The 22,900-nt window shown below is 44.0% G+C and overlaps 2 protein-coding genes across 11 annotated transcripts in view; one reads left to right on the top strand and one right to left on the bottom strand.

Annotated features, from left to right (window-relative positions):
- The window catches only part of APBA1 (amyloid beta precursor protein binding family A member 1), a 115,468-nt gene extending 97,453 nt beyond the window's left edge, over window positions 1-18,015 (top strand). For 7 of the 10 annotated variants that reach the window (XM_079996056.1, XM_079996057.1, XM_079996055.1 and 4 more), the window contains 9 exons: window positions 1,137-1,169; window positions 2,948-3,034; window positions 3,598-3,630; window positions 3,722-3,907; window positions 5,408-5,587; window positions 6,237-6,449; window positions 7,693-7,812; window positions 9,916-10,056; window positions 13,602-18,015. In XM_079996056.1, coding sequence (XP_079852182.1) covers window positions 1,137-1,169; window positions 2,948-3,034; window positions 3,598-3,630; window positions 3,722-3,907; window positions 5,408-5,587; window positions 6,237-6,449; window positions 7,693-7,812; window positions 9,916-10,056; window positions 13,602-13,673 — 1,065 coding nt within the window. In that variant the 3' untranslated portion in view covers window positions 13,674-18,015. The remainder of the gene's footprint in view (window positions 1-1,136; window positions 1,170-2,947; window positions 3,035-3,597; window positions 3,631-3,721; window positions 3,908-5,407; window positions 5,588-6,236; window positions 6,450-7,692; window positions 7,813-9,915; window positions 10,057-13,601) is intronic. The other 3 variants (XM_079996060.1, XM_079996059.1, XM_079996052.1) reach the window with 3 other exon arrangements.
- Window positions 18,016-20,661: 2,646 nt separating this feature from the next.
- Window positions 20,662-22,900, bottom strand: ENTREP1 (endosomal transmembrane epsin interactor 1; the record flags this gene model as incomplete). The annotated part of the gene is made up of 2 exons (XM_079996227.1): window positions 20,662-21,484; window positions 22,634-22,900. Coding segments are annotated over 2 exons (468 nt in total), but the record flags the coding sequence as incomplete, so codon positions are not given.

The raw sequence follows: 22,900 nt of genomic DNA, 5'->3' as shown, positions 1-22,900 counted from the left end.
CCTGCCACACAGACAAACAAATATCAACTTTTGTGAAAGATCTGGAATGAATTCTCAATATTTTTGTTAGTGTGGCACCTAAGTCTCTGTGTGGAGGGTTGATGGGCATGGTTTGGGAGACAGCTGCTTTGTGCCACGTCCCTCTGATCAGTTTTCAAGTCAGTTTTGTGTCAAAACATCTCCTCCTTGTGGGCCCAAATGGCTGCTAGCCATTCATACAGTACATAACACCTGGAATCCTAGTTGGTCTTGGTCGTAGGCATCCTCCATATGGTGTGATCCTTTAGTACATACACATCAAAGACCCAGTATAGGAGTTGACAGAGGCACACCATTTCCTAGCAGTGCTGCTCATCTGGAGGGGGACGATTTTTTAAAAAATCTGCCATGCTCATGCCAATTGCCACCAGGAAGCTGTGGGGGCTCAGGAGCTCATTTACCTGTGGCCCTCCAGTAGAATAGCCATTTGTCAGTTGCCCAAAGGCTGGTTTACAGTTGCAGCTGCCAAGTGGCGGTGGCTTGCAACATCCTCTGCAGGACAACTACTCTGTGTGTGTAGAGCAGGGGGCAACCTGAAGGGTGAGCATCTGTTTCTCCTTGGAAGTGGAGGCCAAGGATCTACATGGCAAACCATCTGGCTGAGGATGTTTTCAAGCAGCCTCCACAAAAATAAGACTCATTTGCTTATATTGAGTTCTAGTACCATCTTTAGGATTGGATGGAGTTTGGCTGTATTGGAGTGCCAGGGCTGGATTACTTTTCTCTTGTGGATTTAAGAAATGATGTTTCATATGTATTCAGTAGCAACAGCTGAATTTGCTCTTTAGCAGAATTATTTCTCTCTCAACAGTAGATTCTCCTTTAAGACAGCTAGTCTTTTTTTTTTTTTAAGTTACTGGGCAAAATGTTTTCCTTTTTCTGTCTGTCTGTCTGCCTTCCTCTCTCGACTGGTGTCTATGTACAGGGTTATTTTTATAAAACTTTACTCTCCTGTGTGAAATTTGAATTATGAAGCAGAACTTAATTTGGCTAGATGGCAGTCATAGTCCTGATGTTCTAGATCCCTACTTGACTTGGAGTCTCTGAAAGTACCTCTCTAACTATTCTCCTGTCTCTGTTTATTACATGCTAAGCAGATGGCCCAGAAATTAGCCAAAAGCAGAAAGAAGGTGCAGTACAAACTCATCAGCTTGATGTTTCTCCTGTTTTTTTGTTTTTGTTTTTTGTTGTTTTGTTTTTGCATTTCTTACTTTTGATTTTCACATTTTATTTTAAAAAATTCTGTATCCAGCAAACCTTTTCTTACAATTTGTTTGAACCCCCATATAAATTGACATTTTTCAAATAACCAGTAGCATGGTTTACTCTTTGTTGTTTACCATTAGCCATTGCATGTTAGTAGGGTAATGCAAAGTAGGGTAATGGAAAGGTTTAATTAAATGGAAAATAGGCTTTTCCCAAAACTATCTTCCAACTATAGAGCTGACTGAGAAAGGTTTTAAATATATCAAATGGTATGCTTCTAAAACTGTGCATTTCAGCTTGTGTTTAAACGGTAGTTTCGTTTGATTTCATGGAGGTTATTAAATTGCTGGATGCAAAAAACCCCAAACCTTTATAGACATAAAAATATATACTATACTAAGATTACTAAATACATATCATTGTGGGATTTAAATGGAATTTTTAGGTGCTTTTCTAAAAATTTTGCCAATTTTTACTGTACGAAATTGTGCTCCTAGCTGTTTAGCCTCTAGTGACCACAAGGACTCTTCTACCAGAACTGCATTACACATTCCTGTATTATACATCACAGACTCTGATCTTTGGGGTGTGTTGGGTGTTTTCGTTTTCTATTTTTTCCATTTTTGCAGGCTTTGTGACTTACTCTTTTTGCCAGAACAACCATGAGTGGGGGGAAATGTAAACTGGCATGTGTGAAAAGGAGTGTTTTTGGACTGTCTCAGAATACAATAAGAGGACCCCATTTGTATAATCATCAAAGGAGAGAAGAGCTGGGCACTTTGGGGTCATTACCTTGCCCTCCCCTCTCTTGTCCCATTCTTCTGGGGTACTGAGGACAAGGTTATTCATTCATTCACTTATTAAATACAATTTATAAATAGATATATACAAAAGTTCCAAATTTTCCTAATGCAAAATTATTATTCAAATATAAGAAGGCTGCCATTGAGAAAAGGTCACTGTATATATCCTTGTCCGTTTCTTCTCTGTGCCATCTTCCTTAACTCTGTTAAACGACCACTCTGTAATAGAGAGCTAAGCAACATGGTGCACCCCAGACCTGGTTGGGCTTCAGCTCCCATCCTGCCTGACTATAGGCTGTGTTGGCTGGCAGCTCTTATGGGAGTTGGACTCCCATAACATATTGAGGGCTCCATGCTGACTGCTCCTTCTCTAACAGATGGGATTCTAGAGTTCCCCCCACTGCCAGTCAAGGACATTCTTGCAACATTAGGAAGTTAACAATCAAGACAAATGCCAGAGGTTTGTGTATACTCAGGCTCTCCTTGAACCCACTAAGCATCTCTTGATCACTTCATAGGCTCCCAGTTATGGCAGTGAACATCACAGTACTTTCTTTCTATGTGTGGGAAAAAGGAGGAGGGATATGTGCAAGAGCGCAAGTCTAGCTTCCCCTGAAAGGAACAGGGATAATGGGCAAGAGATTTGTAGGGAATTAACACTTTTGTGCACAGTACTGACTTGAGCTCGTAACTCACATTTCGTACCCCTATAGACAGGTTCTGTACCTCTATGCATACCATTAGCTTCTGCTATCTTAATGCTACATGTTGCATTGCTCTTCTGATGACTGTGTCCTAAGGCTTTTTTGAATTGTGATCTAACACAGTTCTGTTCACGGATTCTCCTCAAATGCTTGTTTGTTGTTGCTGTTGCTGATTAACTCTGACCTTAATTGCAGGCCCCTGAAGGTGAATCTCAGCCCATGACAGAAGTTGACCTCTTCATCTCAACGCAGAGAATAAAAGTGCTGAATGCAGACACTCAGGTACAGCAAATACCCATCACTTTATCAAGATAAGACAGTGTTGTCTTATCATCATTGATTCATCACCCAAATACTGTATTTATTTGCATTTGTCCTTTTATTAACCTGAAGGTAGCATGTTTTAGATCATTTATTAGGGGGTGAAGTGAGGCAGGAAGATCATTGCACCCTGAATGTTTTATAAAAGGAGCTATCAACATAGTTTTGTTTTATTTTTGTCATTCATTTCACAAAGGTTATTTCTCCACTTTTATGAGCTAAATATTTTTGCAGATGCTTACTCTAAGAAAGGTCAAAAATAAAAGTTATGCCGAGAAATATCAGTTTGACAAGGAAGAATAAACTGGTAGATTTGTAAACGCCTTCTAGCATTTTAGGTTTAAATAAGTATTATGGGGGAGGGAGCACAGGGCTACAAATATAACTGAAAAGTACTGCTAGATTGCTGTAGTCCAAAATCAGACAAGCTTATGCCTTCTGCAAAGAGGTATAGATATCCTGACCTCATACTGCTGCAATTCGAGATCTTGCAAGTGGGAACTTCTACTGTTCTTTGCTTTTAGGAGGTGATGAAAATTCCCTTTAATGTGGAAAACGTAAGTGTTTGTGTGCACTGAATGCCAATGTTTTTAAAATTCTTATGTGTTAGTGCTAAAGAACACTAATGGAAGGGTTTGTCTTCTCTAGGAAACTATGATGGATCATCCTCTGAGGACCATTTCCTACATTGCAGATATTGGGAATATAGTCGTCTTGATGGCTCGCAGGCGAATGCCAAGATCTAATTCCCAGGATAATGTGGAGGCATCTCATCCCTCCCAGGATGGGAAGAGACAGTATAAAATGATCTGCCATGTCTTTGAATCTGAGGATGTAAGGAGCTTTATTGTTTCTGCATTGAAAATGAGCAAAGAGTTGTTCCTCTCACTTTCAAATGCAACACTACTGATCACAGTGCAAGAGAAGGCTCTCCTTCAGTCATCTGGGGAGTGGGCAGTGACTGATGACTGGAATGACCAGCCAAATGGGGAGAACTGACCCAGATGATCCCAGCTGGATATGGGTTGAGATGGAAACAATGACAACAGAGGAAGAGAGCAAAGAGAGGAAGAACAAAGGCTTCCTTTCTTTCAGGACAGGCAGTCATTGTGGTGCCCTCCAGATGTTGGTAGACCACAACTCCCATCATCCCTGACCATTGGCCATGATGGCTGGGGCTGAAGTTATAGTCCATGACAGGGGTCAGCAAACTTTTTGATCAGGGGGCCAGTCAACTGTCCCTCAGACCTTGTGGGGGGCCGGACTATATTTAGAAAAATATAAATACCTGCAGGCCGGTCCCGCAGCTGCCTCCAGACCTGGAGGAGGAACACACTCTGCATGCACTCAGGAGCGCATCTCAATGACGCCCGCTCACTGGCGTTGTTGACGAGCAGCAGCCGCTCCATTGGCCCGTCCTCAGAGCTCCCAGGCAGTGTGCATCACACGCTGCAGCCCATTGTGCAAGGCCAGGTCGGCAGGCAGGCTGCGCACGCAGAGCGCCGAGCAGGCGGCATGCATCTTGCCCTCCAGCTGCTCCAGTGCTGCCACTGAGCTCGCCGCCAGCAGCAGCGCCAAGATGGGCGCCAAGCTCCTGCTGTGACACACCCGCCATGATGCCTATGGCACGGCCCAGACCCCCCGCCCACCGGCCTCTCCGTCCATGGCTGCGCCGGGTTTACCTAAGCGCACAGGCGATGAGGCTTTGGATTGGCTGCGGGAACTTCCTGCAGCCAATCCGAAGCTGCGTCAGCATCACAGAAGTCAGTCTCTGTGCAGCGAGGCGTCCTTGGCTTCTTTTCAAGGAAATGCCACGGCGATTTAGCCCAGTGCAGGGACTGACTGAGCAGGCAGCAGGGTCCGCAGGCCAGATTTATGAGCCTGGTGGGCCGCATCCAGCCCCTGGGCCGTAGCTCGCCAACCCCTGTTCTATGACATTTGGAAGGTGCCATCCAGACTACTCTTGGGGTATGAGTTGGTGAGAATAAGAACTGGTAAGAATACAGAGCAGACCCAGAAACACAAATTGCAAGTATGACCCAAATTAGGAATCATCTTTTTCTCTTATGCAGTGATGTACTTGAGGAGACCCTAGGCAAATGAGGAACAAGAGGCTAATTTTTATGATGGCCCTCACTATATTTTGCCCACCTCATGGCCCTTAGTGAGCCAAATGATTCAGCAACCACTAATAAAAAAGAAGCATTTTGATGTGTGTTCTGTAGTTGCATCATTTTTAAAGCTTTTCCAGCTTCCACTTGATTTTGTGAACTAATTTGGTATGTCTGATTTTGTTCCTGTTTCATTCCCCCTCCCCTTTGGCAACTGCTACAGGCACAGCTAATTGCACAGTCCATAGGTCAGGCATTTAGTGTGGCCTACCAGGAATTCTTGAGGGCCAATGGGATAAATCCAGAAGACCTGAGCCAGAAGGAATACAGTGACCTGCTCAACACCCAAGACATGTACAATGATGACCTGATCCACTTCTCTAAGTCTGAAAATTGCAAAGATGTATGTACCCATTCTAATAACAAAGCCTTTGAGCTGATAACCCCCTGAGCAGCCCAATTCTAGTAACAATTATACAGCCATTGGAGTTCCTCAAGAATGACTTCTGTCCCTGCTTCTCCACTCGTGGGATATCAGCAGCCAGTCTTTCCTCCTCTCACACCCCACTTTTCTCTATTTTTAGGATAGTGCTAAATTTATCAAGATTGAATTGATTACCATTTGCCATGTATTTTTTTTTTAAAGGAACAGTTTTCAAATTTTTGACCTGCAGTGTTAATGCATTCAGAATTTTCACTTATGTAGTTGTAACATGGGGTTGCAAGAGCTCGTTTCAAAAACACTATGTCTGAAACTGGCTTGAGAGATACAGTGCTAAACTTTGTAGAAAAATAACTTTATGAAGATGTAATTCGTAGTCATTTAAACCCATAATAATAATCCTGCTGAGTTCCTTTGCTTTATTCCACTCCACTGTCGCACAGATAATAATGTTATACATATTTTTATTGATGCAAATCTTCCAGATGCCTTCACTGATTTAGTTGCAAGAGAGAAGTGTGTGCACTTGGAAGGCAGTTTCATTTATTCTGTAGGTTTCATAGAGGAGAAAGGTTTCAGGTTGTTCTCGTTTTTTGTTCTCCTAATTCAGGTTTTCATTGAGAAGCAGAAGGGAGAAATTCTGGGTGTAGTAATTGTAGAGTCCGGATGGGGATCCATCTTGCCTACTGTTATCATTGCAAATATGATGCATGGAGGACCAGCTGAGAAATCGGGGAAGCTGAACATAGGGGACCAAATCATGTCCATCAACGGCACCAGTTTGGTTGGCCTACCACTCTCTACCTGTCAGAGTATCATAAAGGTACAGAAAATAGACTTAGTCCCGAAAGGGCTCCTGACTGTGGGTGTAGCAGGGAAGAAGGCTGTTGGTTCCTTGGTTGGTTCCTTGGCAGGTTAAAGTGGGATGATGCTTTGGTGTGGTCACACGTGGAAAGCCTTGCACCATGAAAGCAAGCTGATGACATTCTAGAGCATGAAAGGATGACCCAGAGGAGCCTGTGTGCAAATGGGTGTTGTGACCAATTAAGGCATAGACATTAGCTGTTAGTTTCCATCCAGATGGAAAATACCTTCTGCATTTGGGATCGCCATTACCTGTTCAGGAGTACCATGGCCCAGGTATTTTACATGTTAATCAAATCTGCTTTCCAGTCCATACATGTCAATCATTTTTCTCACACCACCCAGTACCAACTTACGGCTTATAGGATAGCTGTCATCAAAATGAAATATATGAACTCTCAGACTTTTTTAAAAACAAAAGCATAATGTGCCATGGGGCACTTGCTAGAAGCTCAGCTGGCCTTTTCTGATTCTTTGTGGAAGGACTGCATGTATATACAGAACCTTGGGACATTTTCTGACTGGGAAGGCGAAGGGGTGGGCATATGCAACACAGCCGATGTTTGGGTCTGGATTGTCTGGTGCTTTTCCATGTATAAATAAAGCCAACCAACCACCCCAAATGTGGAAGCTATAAAACAGAATGAAAATCTCTTGCAACCTTGTGTGTCTTTGCACACCAGATGGCTGCTGAATAGCCTTTTCCTACTGTCAGAGTTGTAGTTTTATTTACTTTCTTGTCTTCCCACATCTATGTGCATGTATCTTTGCTTGATTAACAAGCAGAGATTGGATGGCCATCTGTCCTGGGTGTTTCAGCTGAGATTCCTACACTGCAGAGGGTGGGCTAGATGACTCTTGGAGTCCCTTCCAGCTCTACAATTCTATGAAATGAAGTGGCTTAAAGTAAATTCCAATTTTTCCAAAGTGCTGTGGGAGCCACTCCTGTGTGGCTGAATCCCTTTCCACTGCAGCAACTTTTCTTGGATGAAGTTGTGTAGCTACACTTTATTGTGTGACTACTCTTTGCATTCGTTATCATTCAGGTTCTGTAACATGAGCTTGTATTTCTGCTGTGCATGTTCTTAAATTGTGATGATGGAGCAAATGGTACCATAGTGCACATCGAGTTGAACTAAAGTGTAATGTTCCAGCACAAATTAAGATTAATTTTAAATTTTATTTGCCATATTGTTTTCAAGGGGTTGAAAAACCAGGCTAGAGTTAAGCTGAATATAGTCAGATGCCCTCCAGTAACTACTGTCCTTATCAGAAGACCAGACCTCAGATATCAACTTGGCTTCAGTGTTCAGAATGGCATTGTAAGTAGCATTTGACATTCTTAACTGTTTATAAACCTAGCTCTATTGATATTTTCTTTAATAAAAAAGGAAGTTGATTTCAAAAGCACTTAATATACAAGTGTATTGAATTTTAGCCAAAGCATTATTATCTGCATAAACATTAAGGACCTGATAGTTAAGCAAATGAATGAAGGAGCGTCTCTACCCCCATTGTTCTGCCTGGACACCGAGGTCCAGCTCCAAGGTTCTTCTGGCGGTTCCCTTGCTCCGAGAAGCCAAGTACAGGGAACCAGGCAGAGGGCCTTCTTGGTAGTGGTGCCTGCCCTGTGGAACGCCCTCCCGTCAGATGTCAAAGAGGAAAACAACTACCAGACTTTTAGAAGACATCTGAAGGCAGCCCTGTTTAGGGAAGCTTTTAATGTTTGATGCTTTATTATATTTTATATATTCTATAAGCTACCAAGTGCCTGGGGAAACCCGTCCAGATGGGTGGGGTATAAATAAATATAATTATTATCATTGATTGAAGGAATAATATCTAGTAATTAAATAATGGAAATTGAGATGTTAATAATATTGCTTGTGGGTTGGGGTAGTGTAACTGAAGGGGATTGCAGAGTGCACATTGTTGCTTTTCCAGCAGCGGGATATATGGTAGAAATATTCCCATGTTTAATTGGTAAAGCCAGAAGCATGGCAGCTGAAATCTGTTGACGTGTGAGGGTGTGGCTGTAGTTACTGAGGAGTAAGTTCAGGGTGCCAGGATAACATTGAAGCTGCTAGTGATTCTGTAAATATCATCCCTAATACTGAATAGTACAGTGGTACCTCAGGTTACATACTGTCAGGGGTTCAGGAGCAGAGGCACAGGGAGGAGAGGAGATGGAGAGCGAGGGGGAGGAATCCAAGGGGAGCGTAGGAGAAGAGGACAGTGGACCGAGGGATTCCATGAGCCTCTCCAGCGAATCGGAAGATTCACAGAAGGGGGCGCCAGTGGCCAGGGGTAGGGGGTTCCCAAGGGGAACGCCCCAGGAGCAAGGGGGGAGCAGGGACTCCCAGAGCAGTAGTTGGAAATCAGGACCAGCTTCCCCACCAGAGCAGAGTGGGGGGGAAGAGTCCCAAGGATCGGGGCCAGTGCATTCCCCACCAGGGAGAGAAGATAAGGCAGGGCTGACCACACCTCCATCGGAGAGTCAGACAACGGAGGGGAGGTCAGATCCAGCCAGTATCCCGGAAGAGGGAAGCAGTGACAGAAGTAGTGTAACGGTCAGGAGGAAGGTCACTGGGTTGGCGCGAGAGGCAAGTTCAAATGTACAGGAGCGCGGGACAGCAGAGAGTGAGGATTGGGAACCGGGTCCTAAAGCCCGCCAGAGGGAGGGGGAGGAGCTAAGCGACTCAGCGTCGGAAGAGTCCAGAAAGGGCAATGCCCCAGCGGGCAGGAGGACCCAGAGGAGGAGAGAGCAGCGTAAAAGGTGGAGCAGAGCTAGGATCTTAAACTGGTGTCATAGGGGAGGAGACTCAGACGGTACTTCGCCGTTCTAGGCTTTAAGACGTAGAGCTGCGCGCTGCGGCTTTGAAATGGAAATTGAACTTCAATAAAGACTTTTGTACATAACGACAGCCTAGCGTTGGTCCTCTGTGAGCTGGGACCTAGAGGCAGCTCTGACACATACGCTTCAGGTTACAGACTCTGCTAACCCAGAAATAGTGCTTCAGGTTAAGAACTTTGCTTCAGGATGAGAACAGAAATCGTGCTCTGGCGGCGCGGCGGCAGCAGGAGGCCCCATTAGCTAAAGTGGTGCTTCAAGTTAAGAACAGTTTCAGATTAAGAACGGACCTCCGGAACAAATTAAGTACTTAACCTGAGGTACCACTGTATTAGGAACCAGGCAAAGGGCCTTCTCGGTAGTGGCACCCGTCCTGTAGAACGCCCTCCCATCAGATGTCAAGGAAATAAACAAATACCTGACTTTTAGAAAACATCTAAAGGCAGCCCTGTTTAGGGAAGTTTTTAATGTCTGATGTGTGAATTCAACGTTGGTCTAATGGCAGCTCCTGCCTTTTCATGGTTCCAGGGCCTCACATGGTGTGCTGTCATTCTTTTGCATCTTCTCTTTCCAGATCTGTAGCCTTATGCGAGGAGGCATTGCAGAGCGAGGAGGCGTACGAGTGGGTCACCGAATCATTGAAATAAATGGGCAAAGTGTTGTAGCAACACCTCATGAAAAGATTGTTCACATTCTTTCAAATGCTGTTGGTGAGGTAGGAGCTGGCAATTTTCACTCCCCCCCTAGGCCATTTTGGCACCAAAGGAGATCACAGGTGTGGGCAGGTCAGCCCTTCCTGCTGTGTGTGGCTTTCTCATGAAGTACATTGAATGGCCATGGATCTAGTTGTACAAACATTTACCTCTGTATGTTTTCTTTTTTCCTTCCAGCAACTTGGGGCTTATCCTCACATCAAATTGATTAGATATGTTGGGCTAAGGGATAAGGCACTGGGCTCAGGGCTCAGGTGAGCCCTTGGCTTCCTTCCTTCAAGATCCTCCACCATTCTGGCTTACCTCACAGGAACACATGATGCCGCAATCAGCTGAATGGAAGCTTCCTAATGCTTCCTAATGCTACACCTAGGTTAACAAACTGAGAAGGCATTTCATTTGGCTCTCCCTAGTCCAGCTCTCTAGTGCCATGCTCAGATCACTTCCTGGTGCAACTGGACTTCTCTGCGACCCTTCCCCTCTGCAGGGAGGTGGACCAATTGGCAAGGTCTGCCCCCACCACTTAATGGATACCCAAAAGGTTTCCAGAGAGTGGTAGGGGATGCTTTATCCCATGTTGATGGCCTTTCAGCTGAATCCCTGGTGGCCCGCTGGAATGTGGAGTTAACCAGGGCTATCGACTGTCTGGCTCTGAAGCGTCCGCTCCGATTGCATGGAGCCAAGACAGCCCATGGTTTTCCCTGGAGCTGAGGGCGATGAAACAATCGCTGAGACGGCTAGAGCGCCAGTGGCAGAAAACCCATTTTGAATCAGACTGGACACGAGATAGAGCTCAACATCGAGCCTACCAAGTGGCGATAGCGATAGCAAAGAGGACTTTCTTCACCGCCTCTATTGCATCTGCAGAAAATAGTAGCAGGAGACTCTTTAAGGTGGTTCGCAATTTAATGGAACCACCTTTCCATCGGGGCCTGGTAACAATTTTGCCATCGGGGCCTGGTAAAAGTTTTTTTGCAGATAAAGTCACTCAGATTTGGAAAGAGGTAGACTCCACCGTGAGAGCTGGGCCAGGGTGGGAGAGTACTAGAGTCCTGTCTAGTCAAGTTGCGTGGGATCAATTCCAATCTGTTACCTCCCAGGATGTGGACAGGCTGTTTGGACAAGTGAAACCAACCACCTGTCTCCTTGATCCTTGCCCATCCTGGCTCATAAAAGTGAGCCGGGAAGGTCTAGGCCTGGCTTCCTCAACCTCGACCCTACAGATGTTTTGAGACTACAATTCCCATCATCCCTGACCACTGGTCCTGATAGCTAGGGATCTTGGGAATTGTAGGCCAAAACGATCTGGAGGGCTGAGGTTGAGGAAACCTGGTCTAGTTAATGGGCTTCGCAGGGTGGTGAACGCTTCCCTCTGTGAGGGAGCCTTCCCAGACCCGCTGAAAGAGGCAGTCATTAAACAGCTTCTAAAAAAACATCTTTAGACCCGGCCAATATAGCCAGCTATTGCCCAGTCTCAAATCTTCCATTCTTGGGCAAGGTGATTGAGTGGGTGGTTGCTGAACAACTCCAGGCATACATGGTAGAAGCGGACCATTTGGATCCCTTTCCAGTCGGGATTCAGGCCTCATCATGGGACTGAAACTGCCTTGGTCGCGCTGGTCGATGATCTCCGGCGGGCAAGGGACAAAGGTGAAAGCTGTTTTCTAGTTCTGCTGAATCTCTCAGCGGCCTTAGATACCATTGACCATGACATCCTTCTGGACCATCTAGAGGGGCTGGTAGCTGGGGGCACTGTTATACAGTGGTTCCATTCCTTCCTCCTGGGTCGTGTCCAGAAAGTGGTATTGGAGGATGAGTGTTCAGACCCCTGGGCTCTCACTTGTGACACCACAAGCCTCAAAGTTCCGTCCTCTTGCCTCATGCCTTTTAACAACTATATAAAGCCGCTGGTGGAGATCAGGGGGTTTGATACCCAGCTCAACCTCTCTTTTAAATAAGAACCAGTGAAGGTGGTGAAGGTCCTGTTTGAGTGTCTGGAGGCGGTTGGCGGATGGATCACGGCTAACAGATTGAGGTTGAATCCTGACAAGAGAAGTACTATTTTGGGGACAGAGGTGGGCTGGTGTGGAGAACACCCTGGTTCTGAATGGGGTAACTGTGCCCCTGAAGGACCAGGTGCACAGCCTGGGAGTCATTTTGGATTCCCAGCTGTCCATGGAGGCGCAGGTCAATTCTGTGTCCAGGGCAGCTCTCTACCAGCTCCATCCGGTACGCAGGCTGAGACCCTACCGGCCTGCAGACTGTCTTGCCAGAGTGGTGCATGCTCTATTTATCTCCCGCTTGGACTACTGCAGCGCTCTCTACGTGGGGCTACCTTTGAAGGTGACCCGGAAACTACAACTAACCCAGAATGTGGCAGCTAGACTGATGACTGGGAAAGGCCGCCGATGACTCTTGAAAGACCTACATTGGCTCCCATACATTTCCTTCTGGTGTTTCCCTCACTGTGAGAAGTGAGGTTACAGGGAACCAGGCAGAGGGCCTTCTTGGTGGTGGCGCCCACCCTGTGGAACGCCCTCCCACCAGATCTCAAGGAAATAAACAACTAGCTGACTTTTTGAAGACATCTGAAGGCAGCCCTGTTTAGGGAAGTTTTTAATGTTTGTTGTTTATCTTTTTTTAATCTTTTGTTGGAAGCCGCCCATAGTGGATGGCGAAACACAGCCAGATGGGCAGGGTAGAAATATATTATTATTATTATTATTATTATTATTATTATTATTATTATTATTATTTTATTCACTACAGCTGTGGAGGTAGGTTGCACCCCACAATTTGATAATATCCCAATTTAAAATTGCTTGAACTAGTCCCCATGCTACAATAGTGTTTTCTTTTTGTTGATGTATTAAAGATTGAAGGAGATGAAGAAATACAGATGATGCAAGTGAGGAGGAAAAAATAAATGATTATTATAAAATAAATTAATAAACATGCTTAGAGATGTGTCCTGGGTCTGAAAAGACTGAAGATAACTGTAGCACACTTGTTCTCATATGGTTAATGTTTGCATCTGCTGATGATGTCTATATTTACTTGAACTCAGTAAGTCCCACTGAGTTCGGTGGGACTTCTAACTTAGACGACATGGATGGTGTTGCAGTCTTTGCAAAAATGTAGAAACTCAAGTACTGTACCTTAATTTAGGATACACTCTTTCTTTCCTTTCCCCTTTTGTTGAACATCTCCCTCATTCCTGAACACAAAGGGTTGCAAGAAGTATTTCCATAAGCAGAACTCCATTCACAGGATTTTCCTTGCTTACTTTTCCTTCTCCCTGCAAACCCCACAAATCTGTTCTAGAGGCATGGGAAACCCTCCACAACAGTGTGTGAAGCTGGCAAGCTGCCATGGGAAGGAGTTCAGCTAAGCTAAAATCCCGTTCTTCCACCTCCAGGGGGCACCTCTGCTAGGTCTCAGTCCCTTGCGCAAATGGAAGGAGCCCTTCGGTTTTCAGAAGGCTAACTGTGAATGTTTGGAAAACGCATATATGAAACTGACGCCAGTCTTTCTTTCCTTTGTCCAGATTCATATGAAGACCATGCCAGCTGCCATGTACAGACTCTTGACCGCACAGGAACAACCGGTTTACATCTAAAGTTGTCGCACCCAGTGTGCAGGGGAGACACTTTTCCTCGTTAGTGGAGTTTTCTTGTGCTGCATTTTTATTTCTGCAGCAACATGTCTCACTCTTGTTTCTCACCTTTTATCATTCTGTGTACAAGATGACATTTTGGGTTGCACCCTTTTACTACTAGTTTTATGTAATTCTTCACAAAACAGAAAACTAACCAAGAATTTCTTGTTCACGCACGCGCGCACACACACACACACACACACACTTGTTCCAGCTACATCATTTTATGCCTCTCTGGCTGTTAGGATAGAAAATAAAGTTAGAAAGCTCTTTTTACCAAATAGGTAAAATTCTCTTCTTTGAGTGACAGAAAGGATGCAGATTTGTTTTATCCTACATAGCTGCTGTTAGGTGTATGTTAGCAACAAGCTGACAATTTTGCCCTAAAGAAAAAGTTGTGATGTGTTTGAAAAAGGAAATGGGATGACACCTTGTCTTTCAGGTGAGCTCTGCTTTCCTAATGTAGCTCAACACCTGTCTATGGGGAGGGGGCTGCTGCTGGGTTCTGCTCATCCCATGCTGAAAATCCTCTGGGAATAAAATGTACATTGTCTAGAGATGATGCTGCAAGGTCTTTCTCCACCACCTCACACACTCCCCAAAGTCTCCTGTTTGTCATGTGCAGCATGATTTTTCTTGCAATGGCTTTTCTGTTCTGTACTTTCTAAGATTGAGTGGTCCACCAGAAACAGTGTGGGGTGTGTGGACAATACTGCTGTCAGATCTTAACTTTCTAACTTTTTTTCCATTTGTGTATGTATGAATGTGTCTGTGGGCTGATAGGCTGTCACATTTTAAAACTGTATGCTTGATATTTATGTATTTCAGCAAGTCTACATGCAGTTCCAAATGGTTTTGTTTTGAGCCAGTTTACTTCTAACATATCTTTGGTCCAAAAGTTTGTATTTAATTTTTTTAAAAAAGAAAATTTCTCATTAATTTTGGACCATAGCAAAATAGTGGAAGGTATAAACTTAATTTATTTTGTAATATATATATATATAAATATATATATAAATATATGTAAAGTTAATCCCATGCCTGGGATACTAAAAGGGTATGCTCACTTACTGTAGATGCTCGTGCAATGAAAGAGCATTGCAAAAGGCTTTGGTCATAATATTTAAAATCAAAGGAGTCCATAGACTGTAATATGCTCCTGTGGCACCTTAAACACTTAAAAATTTATTATGGCATGATCCTTTTTGGGGCAGAGCCCACAAAAGATTGTGTCATTCACAATACATGTGTTGCTCTTCAAGGGGTCCCAGTATTCTTTGGAGGAAAGAGAGCTGCATTTCTGGAACCTAATATTGTGTGTAGGGGGTAGGAAATCTGGAATACTACTGATAAAGTGGCAGCCCAATTTACTGTCCAGGGCAACACTGACGTATCAGGGGAAGGGGTTGGGGGTGTTTGCATGTTGCATGGATATGCACACATGTTGCAGATTCTGATGGGATTCAGTGCCCTGCATGGGTGTTACATGTGGATCCTACTTCCCACTACAGCCATGGAAGTTCTAGGAAGGAAAGGAGCTGGTTGTGTAACAGATGCTTGAGCCACAACCAAGCCCTGCGATACACACAAGTTGTTAGGGAGGCTAAGGAATGGAATGTTAATTCCCTTTCTTTATTCACAAACGAATTGTTCATGTACAGTTGCATAATATTGCCCATATACAGGGTGAGTCCTTTAAAAGAGGCCCTGTGGATACAGAGTACACATTTTCCACGGGGCCTCTTTTAAAAGACTCACTCTGTAGTGGTCTTATAGGAGATAATAAGAGAGAGAGAGAAATATTTCAACCTGGACAAGTCTAGCAACAATATCTTCTTCACTTGGCTAACCCCTCAGCCCACGGAAACCAAGAGGCAACTCTGCATTGGAGGAGGCAGGACTTGTGCATATTTGGCTTCATGTTTTGGCCGGTGTCAGATGCTGTTGCTTTATTGCACCACCACAAAGTGGTGTGGACCTGGACAGCATGCTAGATAAGAAACCATTAGCAAATGTATGTAAGCAAAGTCTTTTTCCAAAAAAATTGGCCACATTTTTTCCAAAGCAAAACCAGAAGAATTATTTTCAGCTGTAGGATTTACAGCCTATTGAAGTTATTTAGCTGTGATGCAGGGGGAGTGAGGTGTAAATGAACAAAAAGTTGGAGAGGGAGAAAAGGCCGCACTGTGTCTCAAAAATGGCCTTGAAAAATGTGGATTTTGTGTGTCATTACAGCTTTACTACCAGGACAATGGGAAGCGTGCAAGGATTGCATTTTCACTTCTGAAATAGGGAGTTGCAGTAGAAAAGAGAACTATCAGTATCCTTTTGACTAGGCCAAATAATGATGCAAAGAAATATAGGAGTTGAATATCTTCAGAGAACAACACTGCACAACTCTTTTATTAAATTAAAGGGATTCTGAACCATGGGATCTCTAAAGATAGTAATGCTGGTATTCCAGATTAACAGCCATAGTTTGTACTTAGTCTGAGGCTACCTAGATTCAGTAAGATGTTTTGAATGGACTTTACATAACAGCACACAACCCCTAAGTTCCTTAATTAAATGCAAAAGTAGCAAATGTAGAGAACATATAAAATTAAATTATACATAGTGTTGTTCACCATTTTTTTCCAACTTTCTTCCCGCTTCCCACAAGGAAACACACTTTCTTCTTCCTAAGCCAGGCATACGCAAACTCGACCTCCAGATGTTTTGGGACTACAACTCCCATCATCCTTAGCTAACGGGACCAGTTGTCAAGGATGATGGGAATTGTAGTCTCAAAACATCTGGAGGGCTGAGTTTGCCTATGCCTGTCCTAAGCCATTATTCATCTTATCGACACCCAATCAGGAAAATCTTGTTTCTTTATATACAGAACAGCTTTTCCAGAAAATCCCTGAATGAAAAGCTGGTCTTGAAAGCCCAACCACTTAACCATGTTGACTCACAGAATAGATCTATTTCTTTTTCAGGTTTAGCCAAGAGGCATCTTTTCACAGCTGTTATTAAACATCCAAGATACTAGGATATAAATGGGACTGGAATGGATATATATATATAAAATCAGACCATTACTGGTGGAAACTTAACCATGTCCATAACTCGATGTCTTTCAAAGTATTACATGAGAGTAAAATTATCAATGTCCTAAACCTCTTTGGGCTTGGCCTTTATTGCTCCCATCATAAGTTTCACATTGCTTTCACACACACAGGGCTATCGCACACAGGGCCTCACAGGTGCAGTGGAAGGGGGAGCCAGACATGGAAACAAACCGCTGCTGCTGCTTAGAACTGCAGAAGTTTGGGAAAGTGCTGTCACAATTACAAAAAACATTGTCAACTATGTTCACATACAACCTGGTTCATGTGGACATTTCTCAGCACGGTTGCAGTGTTGTGCTGCTTGTACATAGGGAATCTGACTTGTGACCTGATTTCCAGCTCTAGACCTCTCAATGTTAAAGAACCATATGGACTGAAAGGTTATGTTAAAATTGATGTTTTAACAGCTTGTTAAGAAATTCTAGTAAGCATTACGTACTGTATTGGGATCAAAGGAAGAATTTATTTTATACTTCAAGTTTGCTAAACTCAGCAAGAATGATAGTTGCCTACTTGTGTACTTTATTAATTCTTCCATGTTTACAAAACAGTTGAAATTGCCTCTTGATTTACCATTTTTCTATGTGTGTGTCTGAATTGCATTATAATTTGCAATATGTTTGGGGATTTTTCAAGTACAAGCTTTTGGGGAGCGGGAGGGGAGGTCTTTGTACTTCTGGGAATAAAAAGAAATCTGTGTCTGAAGATGGCAAGCGTGTTTGTGTGTGTGTGTGTGTGTGTGTGTGTGTGTGTATACATAGGGACTGAGCACAGTACTAAAGAATATGAAATTTATACTACTGTTCTGTAAAGAGGGTGAATAGAAATCATTGAAATGCGTCAGGAGAAGTATAGTATTGTATTTGTAACAATATTGTTCTTGTAAACACTAAACTTGATGAGCTCTCTCTCGCTCTCTCTCTCTCTCTCCCTCCATATAAATGTGAACCTGGAATGTTGGTACTGCACATTTACTGAATGTAATTTCTCAGACTCTTATCACAGGTTTCTGACCCCTTTCTCTGTAATGCAGCTTGTGGGTGGGATGGGGTGGTTATTTTTTTACTTTATTTTTATTTTTTTGGCCTCTGTTTTGTTGTGATGTATTCATGTGTGCTACATTCCTTTACTTAACAGAGTGCTAATGTCTGTAAGATTTGCAACAATAAAAAATGAAACAAACCAAAAAAGGCATTAGGTTATAGCCAAAACTTCATTAATGTTGAACTAGGAAGGTTTATTCTGATTGAACTACCTTGTTATTAATGGATTTCCATTTCCACAACCTTCCAGAACTCCATAAATATTTGTATCCATGTTGGGCAGAGAACTCTCCATGGTCATAACAACTCCCACTTTTACAAGAAGCTGCAGTTAATGATTCAGCCCTCCATTTTTTTGACATAAAAGAATATTGGTGAAAATCACTAGATTAACTTGCTTTGCCCTTACAAATATGCACAGAGTGAGGAAGAACATTATGAAGCATAATTTACTTTTAACATCTAAAGAGATGAGTGTAATTGTACTTTGAAATAGTTGAAATAGTTATGTCTCACAAACAACTTAAAAGGAGTGCTTTACATAAGATTAAGAAATTTATTATTTCTACCCTGCCCATCTGGCTGGGTTTCCCCAGGCACTCTTGGAGGCTTCCAACAAAAGATTAAAATACAATATTCCTTCAGATATTAAAAGCTTCACTAAACAGAGCTGCCTTCAGATGTCTTCTAAAAGTTTGGTGGTTTTTTTGTTTGACATCTGGTGGGAGGGCGTTCCACAGGGCAGGCACCATTACCGAGAAGGCCCTCTGTCTGGTTCCCTGTAAATTCACTTCTTGTAGTGAAGGAACCACCAGAAAGCCCTCGGCGCTGCACCTCAGTGTCTGGGCTGAACGATGGGGGTGGAGACGCTCCTTCAGGTATACTGGGCTTTCAAGGTTAGCACCAACACTTTGAATTGTGCTCAGGAACGTACTGGGAGCCAATGTAGGTCTTTCAAGACCAGTGTAATGTGGTCTCAGTGGCCGCTCCCAGTCACCAGTCTAGCTGTAGCATTCTGGATTAGTTGTAGTTTCTGGGTCACCTTCAAAGGTAGCCCCACATAGAGCGCATTGCAGTAGTCCAAGCGGGAGATAACTAGAGCATGCACCACTCTGGCAAGACTGCCTGCGGGCAGGTAGGGTCTCAGCCTGCATACCAGATGGAGCTGGTAGACAGCCGCCCTGGATACAAAATTGACCTGAGCCTCCATGGACAGCTGGGAGTCCAAAATGACTCCCAGGCTGCGCTCCTGATACTTCAGGGGCACAGTTACCCCATTCAGGACCAGGGAGTCCTCCACACCAGCCCGCCTCCTGTCTTGTCAAGATTCAACCTCAATCTGTTAGCCGCCATCCATCCTCCAACTGCCTACAGACACTCACACAGGACCTTCACTGGTTGATCTGAAAGAGAGGTAGAGCTGGGTAGCATCCGCATACTGACCCAGCCCAACCCCCAATGATCTCTCTCAGCGGCTTCATATAGATGTTGAAAAGCATGGGGGAGAGGACGGAACCCAGAGGCACCCCACAAGTGAGAGCCCAGGGGTCTGAACACTCATCCCCCAACAACACTTTCTGGATATGGCCTAGAAAGAAGAAGCGGAACCACTGTATTAACAGTGCCTTCAGCTCCCAGCCCCTCTAGGCGGTCCAGAAGGATGTTATGGTCAATGGTTTCAAATGCCACTGAGAGATCCAGCAGAACTAGGAAACTGCTCTCACCTTTGTCTCTAGCCTGCCGAAGATCACTGACCAGCGTGACCAAGGCAGTTTCAGTCCCATGATGAGGTCTGAATCCTGACTGGAAGGGATCTAAATTGTCCGCATCTTCCAAGCATGCTTGAAGTTGTTCAGCAACCACCCGCTCAATCACCTTGCCCTAGAATGGAATATTTGAGACTGGGCAATAGCTGGCTATATTGGCCGGGTCTAAAGATGTTTTTTTAGAAGCTGTTTAATGACTGCCTCTTTCAGCGGGTCTGGGAAGGCTCCCTCACAGAGGGAAGCGTTCACCACCCTGCGAAGCCCATTAACTAGACCAGGTTTCCTCAACCTCAGCCCTCCAGATCGTTTTGGCCTACAATTCCCAAGATCCCTAGCTATCAGGAACTCCCGCCGGGCTCCGCAGGCTTGCGGAGAGCTGCCCGGAGCCCAGGGTGCACAGGGCCATGCTCCCCAGGCTTTGGGCTGCAGGCAGCTGTCTGCAAGCCTGTGGAGCCCGGCGGGAACTCCCGCCAGGCTCCAAAGGCTTGCGGATAGCTGCCCAAAGCCCGGGGTGCGCAGCGCAGCGCTCCCCGGAACTCGGGCTGCTGCCTGCTATCAGCAAGCCTGCGGAGCCTGGTGGGAACTTCCACCAGGCTCCGCAGGCTTGCAGAGAGCTGCCCGAAGCCCGGGGTGCACAGCGCCGCGCTCCCTGGGTTTCGGGCTGCAGGCAGCTGTCTACAAGCCTGCGGATAGCTTCCTGAAGCCTGGAACGTGAGAGGGGTCGGTGCGCACCGACCCCTCTCGCTCTCCAGGCTTCAGCGAAAGCCTGCATTTTCTCCATAGGACGCACACACTTTTCCCCTTCATTTTTGGAGGGGAAAAAGTGCGTCCTATAGAGCGAAAAATACGGTATATTGTTCAACCAAAGGTAGTGAAAACACTCAGAGGTGCAGTCCTTCCTTGCTAGAGTTGCTTGTACTTTCACCTTAGCCTTTTTCCTGAATGGGACAGCAATGTACGCTCTTCTGAGGGCTCTCCTTATCTCCTTAACACTTTCAGGTAGCATGTTCAAAAAATTAAAGCCAGGTTCATTCAATGGCTGAGAGGCCCATTGTAAACTCTTTATATTAATTTTGTTTTTACTCTTAACACAGTACATGTGGACAACATTGGTGTTCTCCATTACATATTTATCCAGCTGAATAGTTGTGATTGAGGGTGTGATTCATCTGCTAATGGGTGTATAGCACCAATTGATCTCCAGAGAAGGGTGGAGGAGAGAGAACACTTTTAGTTTGACATCAATTCCAATGGCTAACTCTATCACATATTTCCTTGGAGACAAAACACAAGCAATTAACTGCAGATCGCAAGTGAAACCACAGCTACTGGAGGCATAAAGCCCTTCTACAGAAGTTTAAGTAGAATGAATCAGTTGCTTCCAAACATCTTTGAACACATGCTCTTATTTCTTCCCAACACCCAATAAAAGTGCTTCTCATATATACAAATTGCACCTGAATATACTTGATTTAAAGACAGCTTCAAATTGGAACATTCTGAGGTTTTCCTAGAAGTAACCTCTTCCAACAGTGTCCTCAAGTATTGTTTCCAAAAGCAGCAATAAGTATGAAATACAGATTAACTTGTTTTTTCACAGAGTGGTTTTCTGGTCTGTTCATTGCATCTGATAAAAGTACTCATAGCACTCAGAGCACTGTTTCGCATACAACTCCAATGAGACTATGTGACCCTTCAGGCTCTGACCTCTGTGTTCTCTCTGGCCGCCGGGTTTCTGCTGTAGTAAAAGTACTCACATCCCCACAGCTCTCCAAGTGCAGGAGTCCCGGGTGCCTTCTAAAAGGCAGCGTATATGCCTTTGATATAGATGAACACGCAGGGATCATTACCTTCACAAAAAAGGGGGGGAGTACAGTTTTGTTTACCTTATAACACCTTCCATTCACATTTTTATATCAAGGGAGGAAAACAGTTACTTCTCATTATGAAAATCCCAACAATCGTAAAACACTAAAATGGGCCATTCAGTATGTTGAAAAAGAGTCAAGTCACATGTGAATTTGAGCCTGTACACAACTTTATTTATTTGGAATGCTACCTAAAAAGACTCTAATTTAGTCTTTTATTGATGGGTCTATAGCACTTACTCCTAACGATAGCAAAACTATTCAGTAATCCAGACAAATGAGTTGCATCCACTTTGCTTTTTAAAAAGATTTTTTTTTTAGGATAAAAGCAACAAGAGGCCTATGGCAAACAGGCTGGTTTCAAAACTTGAGCCATTTCCACTCCTTTCCTAGTTCAGTATGGAATTGGAGAAGCAGGAAATAATCTCGTATTTGAAAGTAACCTAGCAAACCAAAGCAGATATATTAAGAGACGATCCATACTCTTCTTCCCCTGTTTGTGGTGTTATTTGTGTATCTAAGACTTATCCGCCTCCCAGATCCAGACTTTAAAGGGCTGCAGATAATCGAAGGGGCTGGTCCATATTTTTATGTTTTGCTAAATGAGTTTGGAGGCTTCATTCACAAGTATCATAGTCCTTTTGGTTATTTTCCAAGTGAGTAAAATATTATTCCATACTTGTCAGTAGTACTACATCAGTATATAATGAGTATTTTTCCTGCATTAACATGATCACTACCTGCACATGAAGTTAGCATATGTTTATCCTTCTTGCTGTTTCACTCTGCCATAGGGATGAATTTTATAAGTTTTATAAATTCAGAAGTGAAAAGTTAATAAATAAAAAATATTGACACAGATTCACCACTTATTATCACTAGCTCCAGGCTTGGAGAAATGTGAAGAGAATTGTGACTAGATTTTTCCATCACCACATTCAGTACCTAGCATAAAAAGAATCCTAAACTGTTTGATTCTGACTGAACTATTATTTTTCCTTTCAAAAACCAAGTTGACACAGGCCAGCAAGTCTTCCAAAACTGCAGCTACAAAATGAATCTGCATCCTGAAAGCCAGATATGTCAATTGCAGTGAAGGAACATAGGAGTTCAGCTGCAATAATCAATTACCTGCTCAAGGAAGCTGGCACTGTGGATGGCTTCCTCCATGTGCTCCTCATCTGATTTTAAAACACATTTTATGTCTTCCACTAGTTCATGTATGTCAGGGGTCATGGTGCAGGACGACTGCTCTAGAAACCTTGCCACGAGCAGTTTAGTATCCATGTAGGATTTGTAGTCTATCAAAGACCGAGGCCGTGAGCGCAAGGCCTTTGCTCTCAGACTCTTTCGCAAAGTGACAGTAGCTAGTTCTGGTTTTAATTCTGTTTGGGTAGG

The sequence above is a fragment of the Podarcis cretensis genome (genome assembly GCF_951804945.1).
Source record: "Podarcis cretensis genome assembly, chromosome: 11".
Lineage (NCBI taxonomy): Eukaryota > Metazoa > Chordata > Lepidosauria > Squamata > Lacertidae > Podarcis > Podarcis cretensis.
Note: the sequence above shows the minus strand (reverse complement) of the source record. Positions and strands in the feature narration are given on the sequence as shown.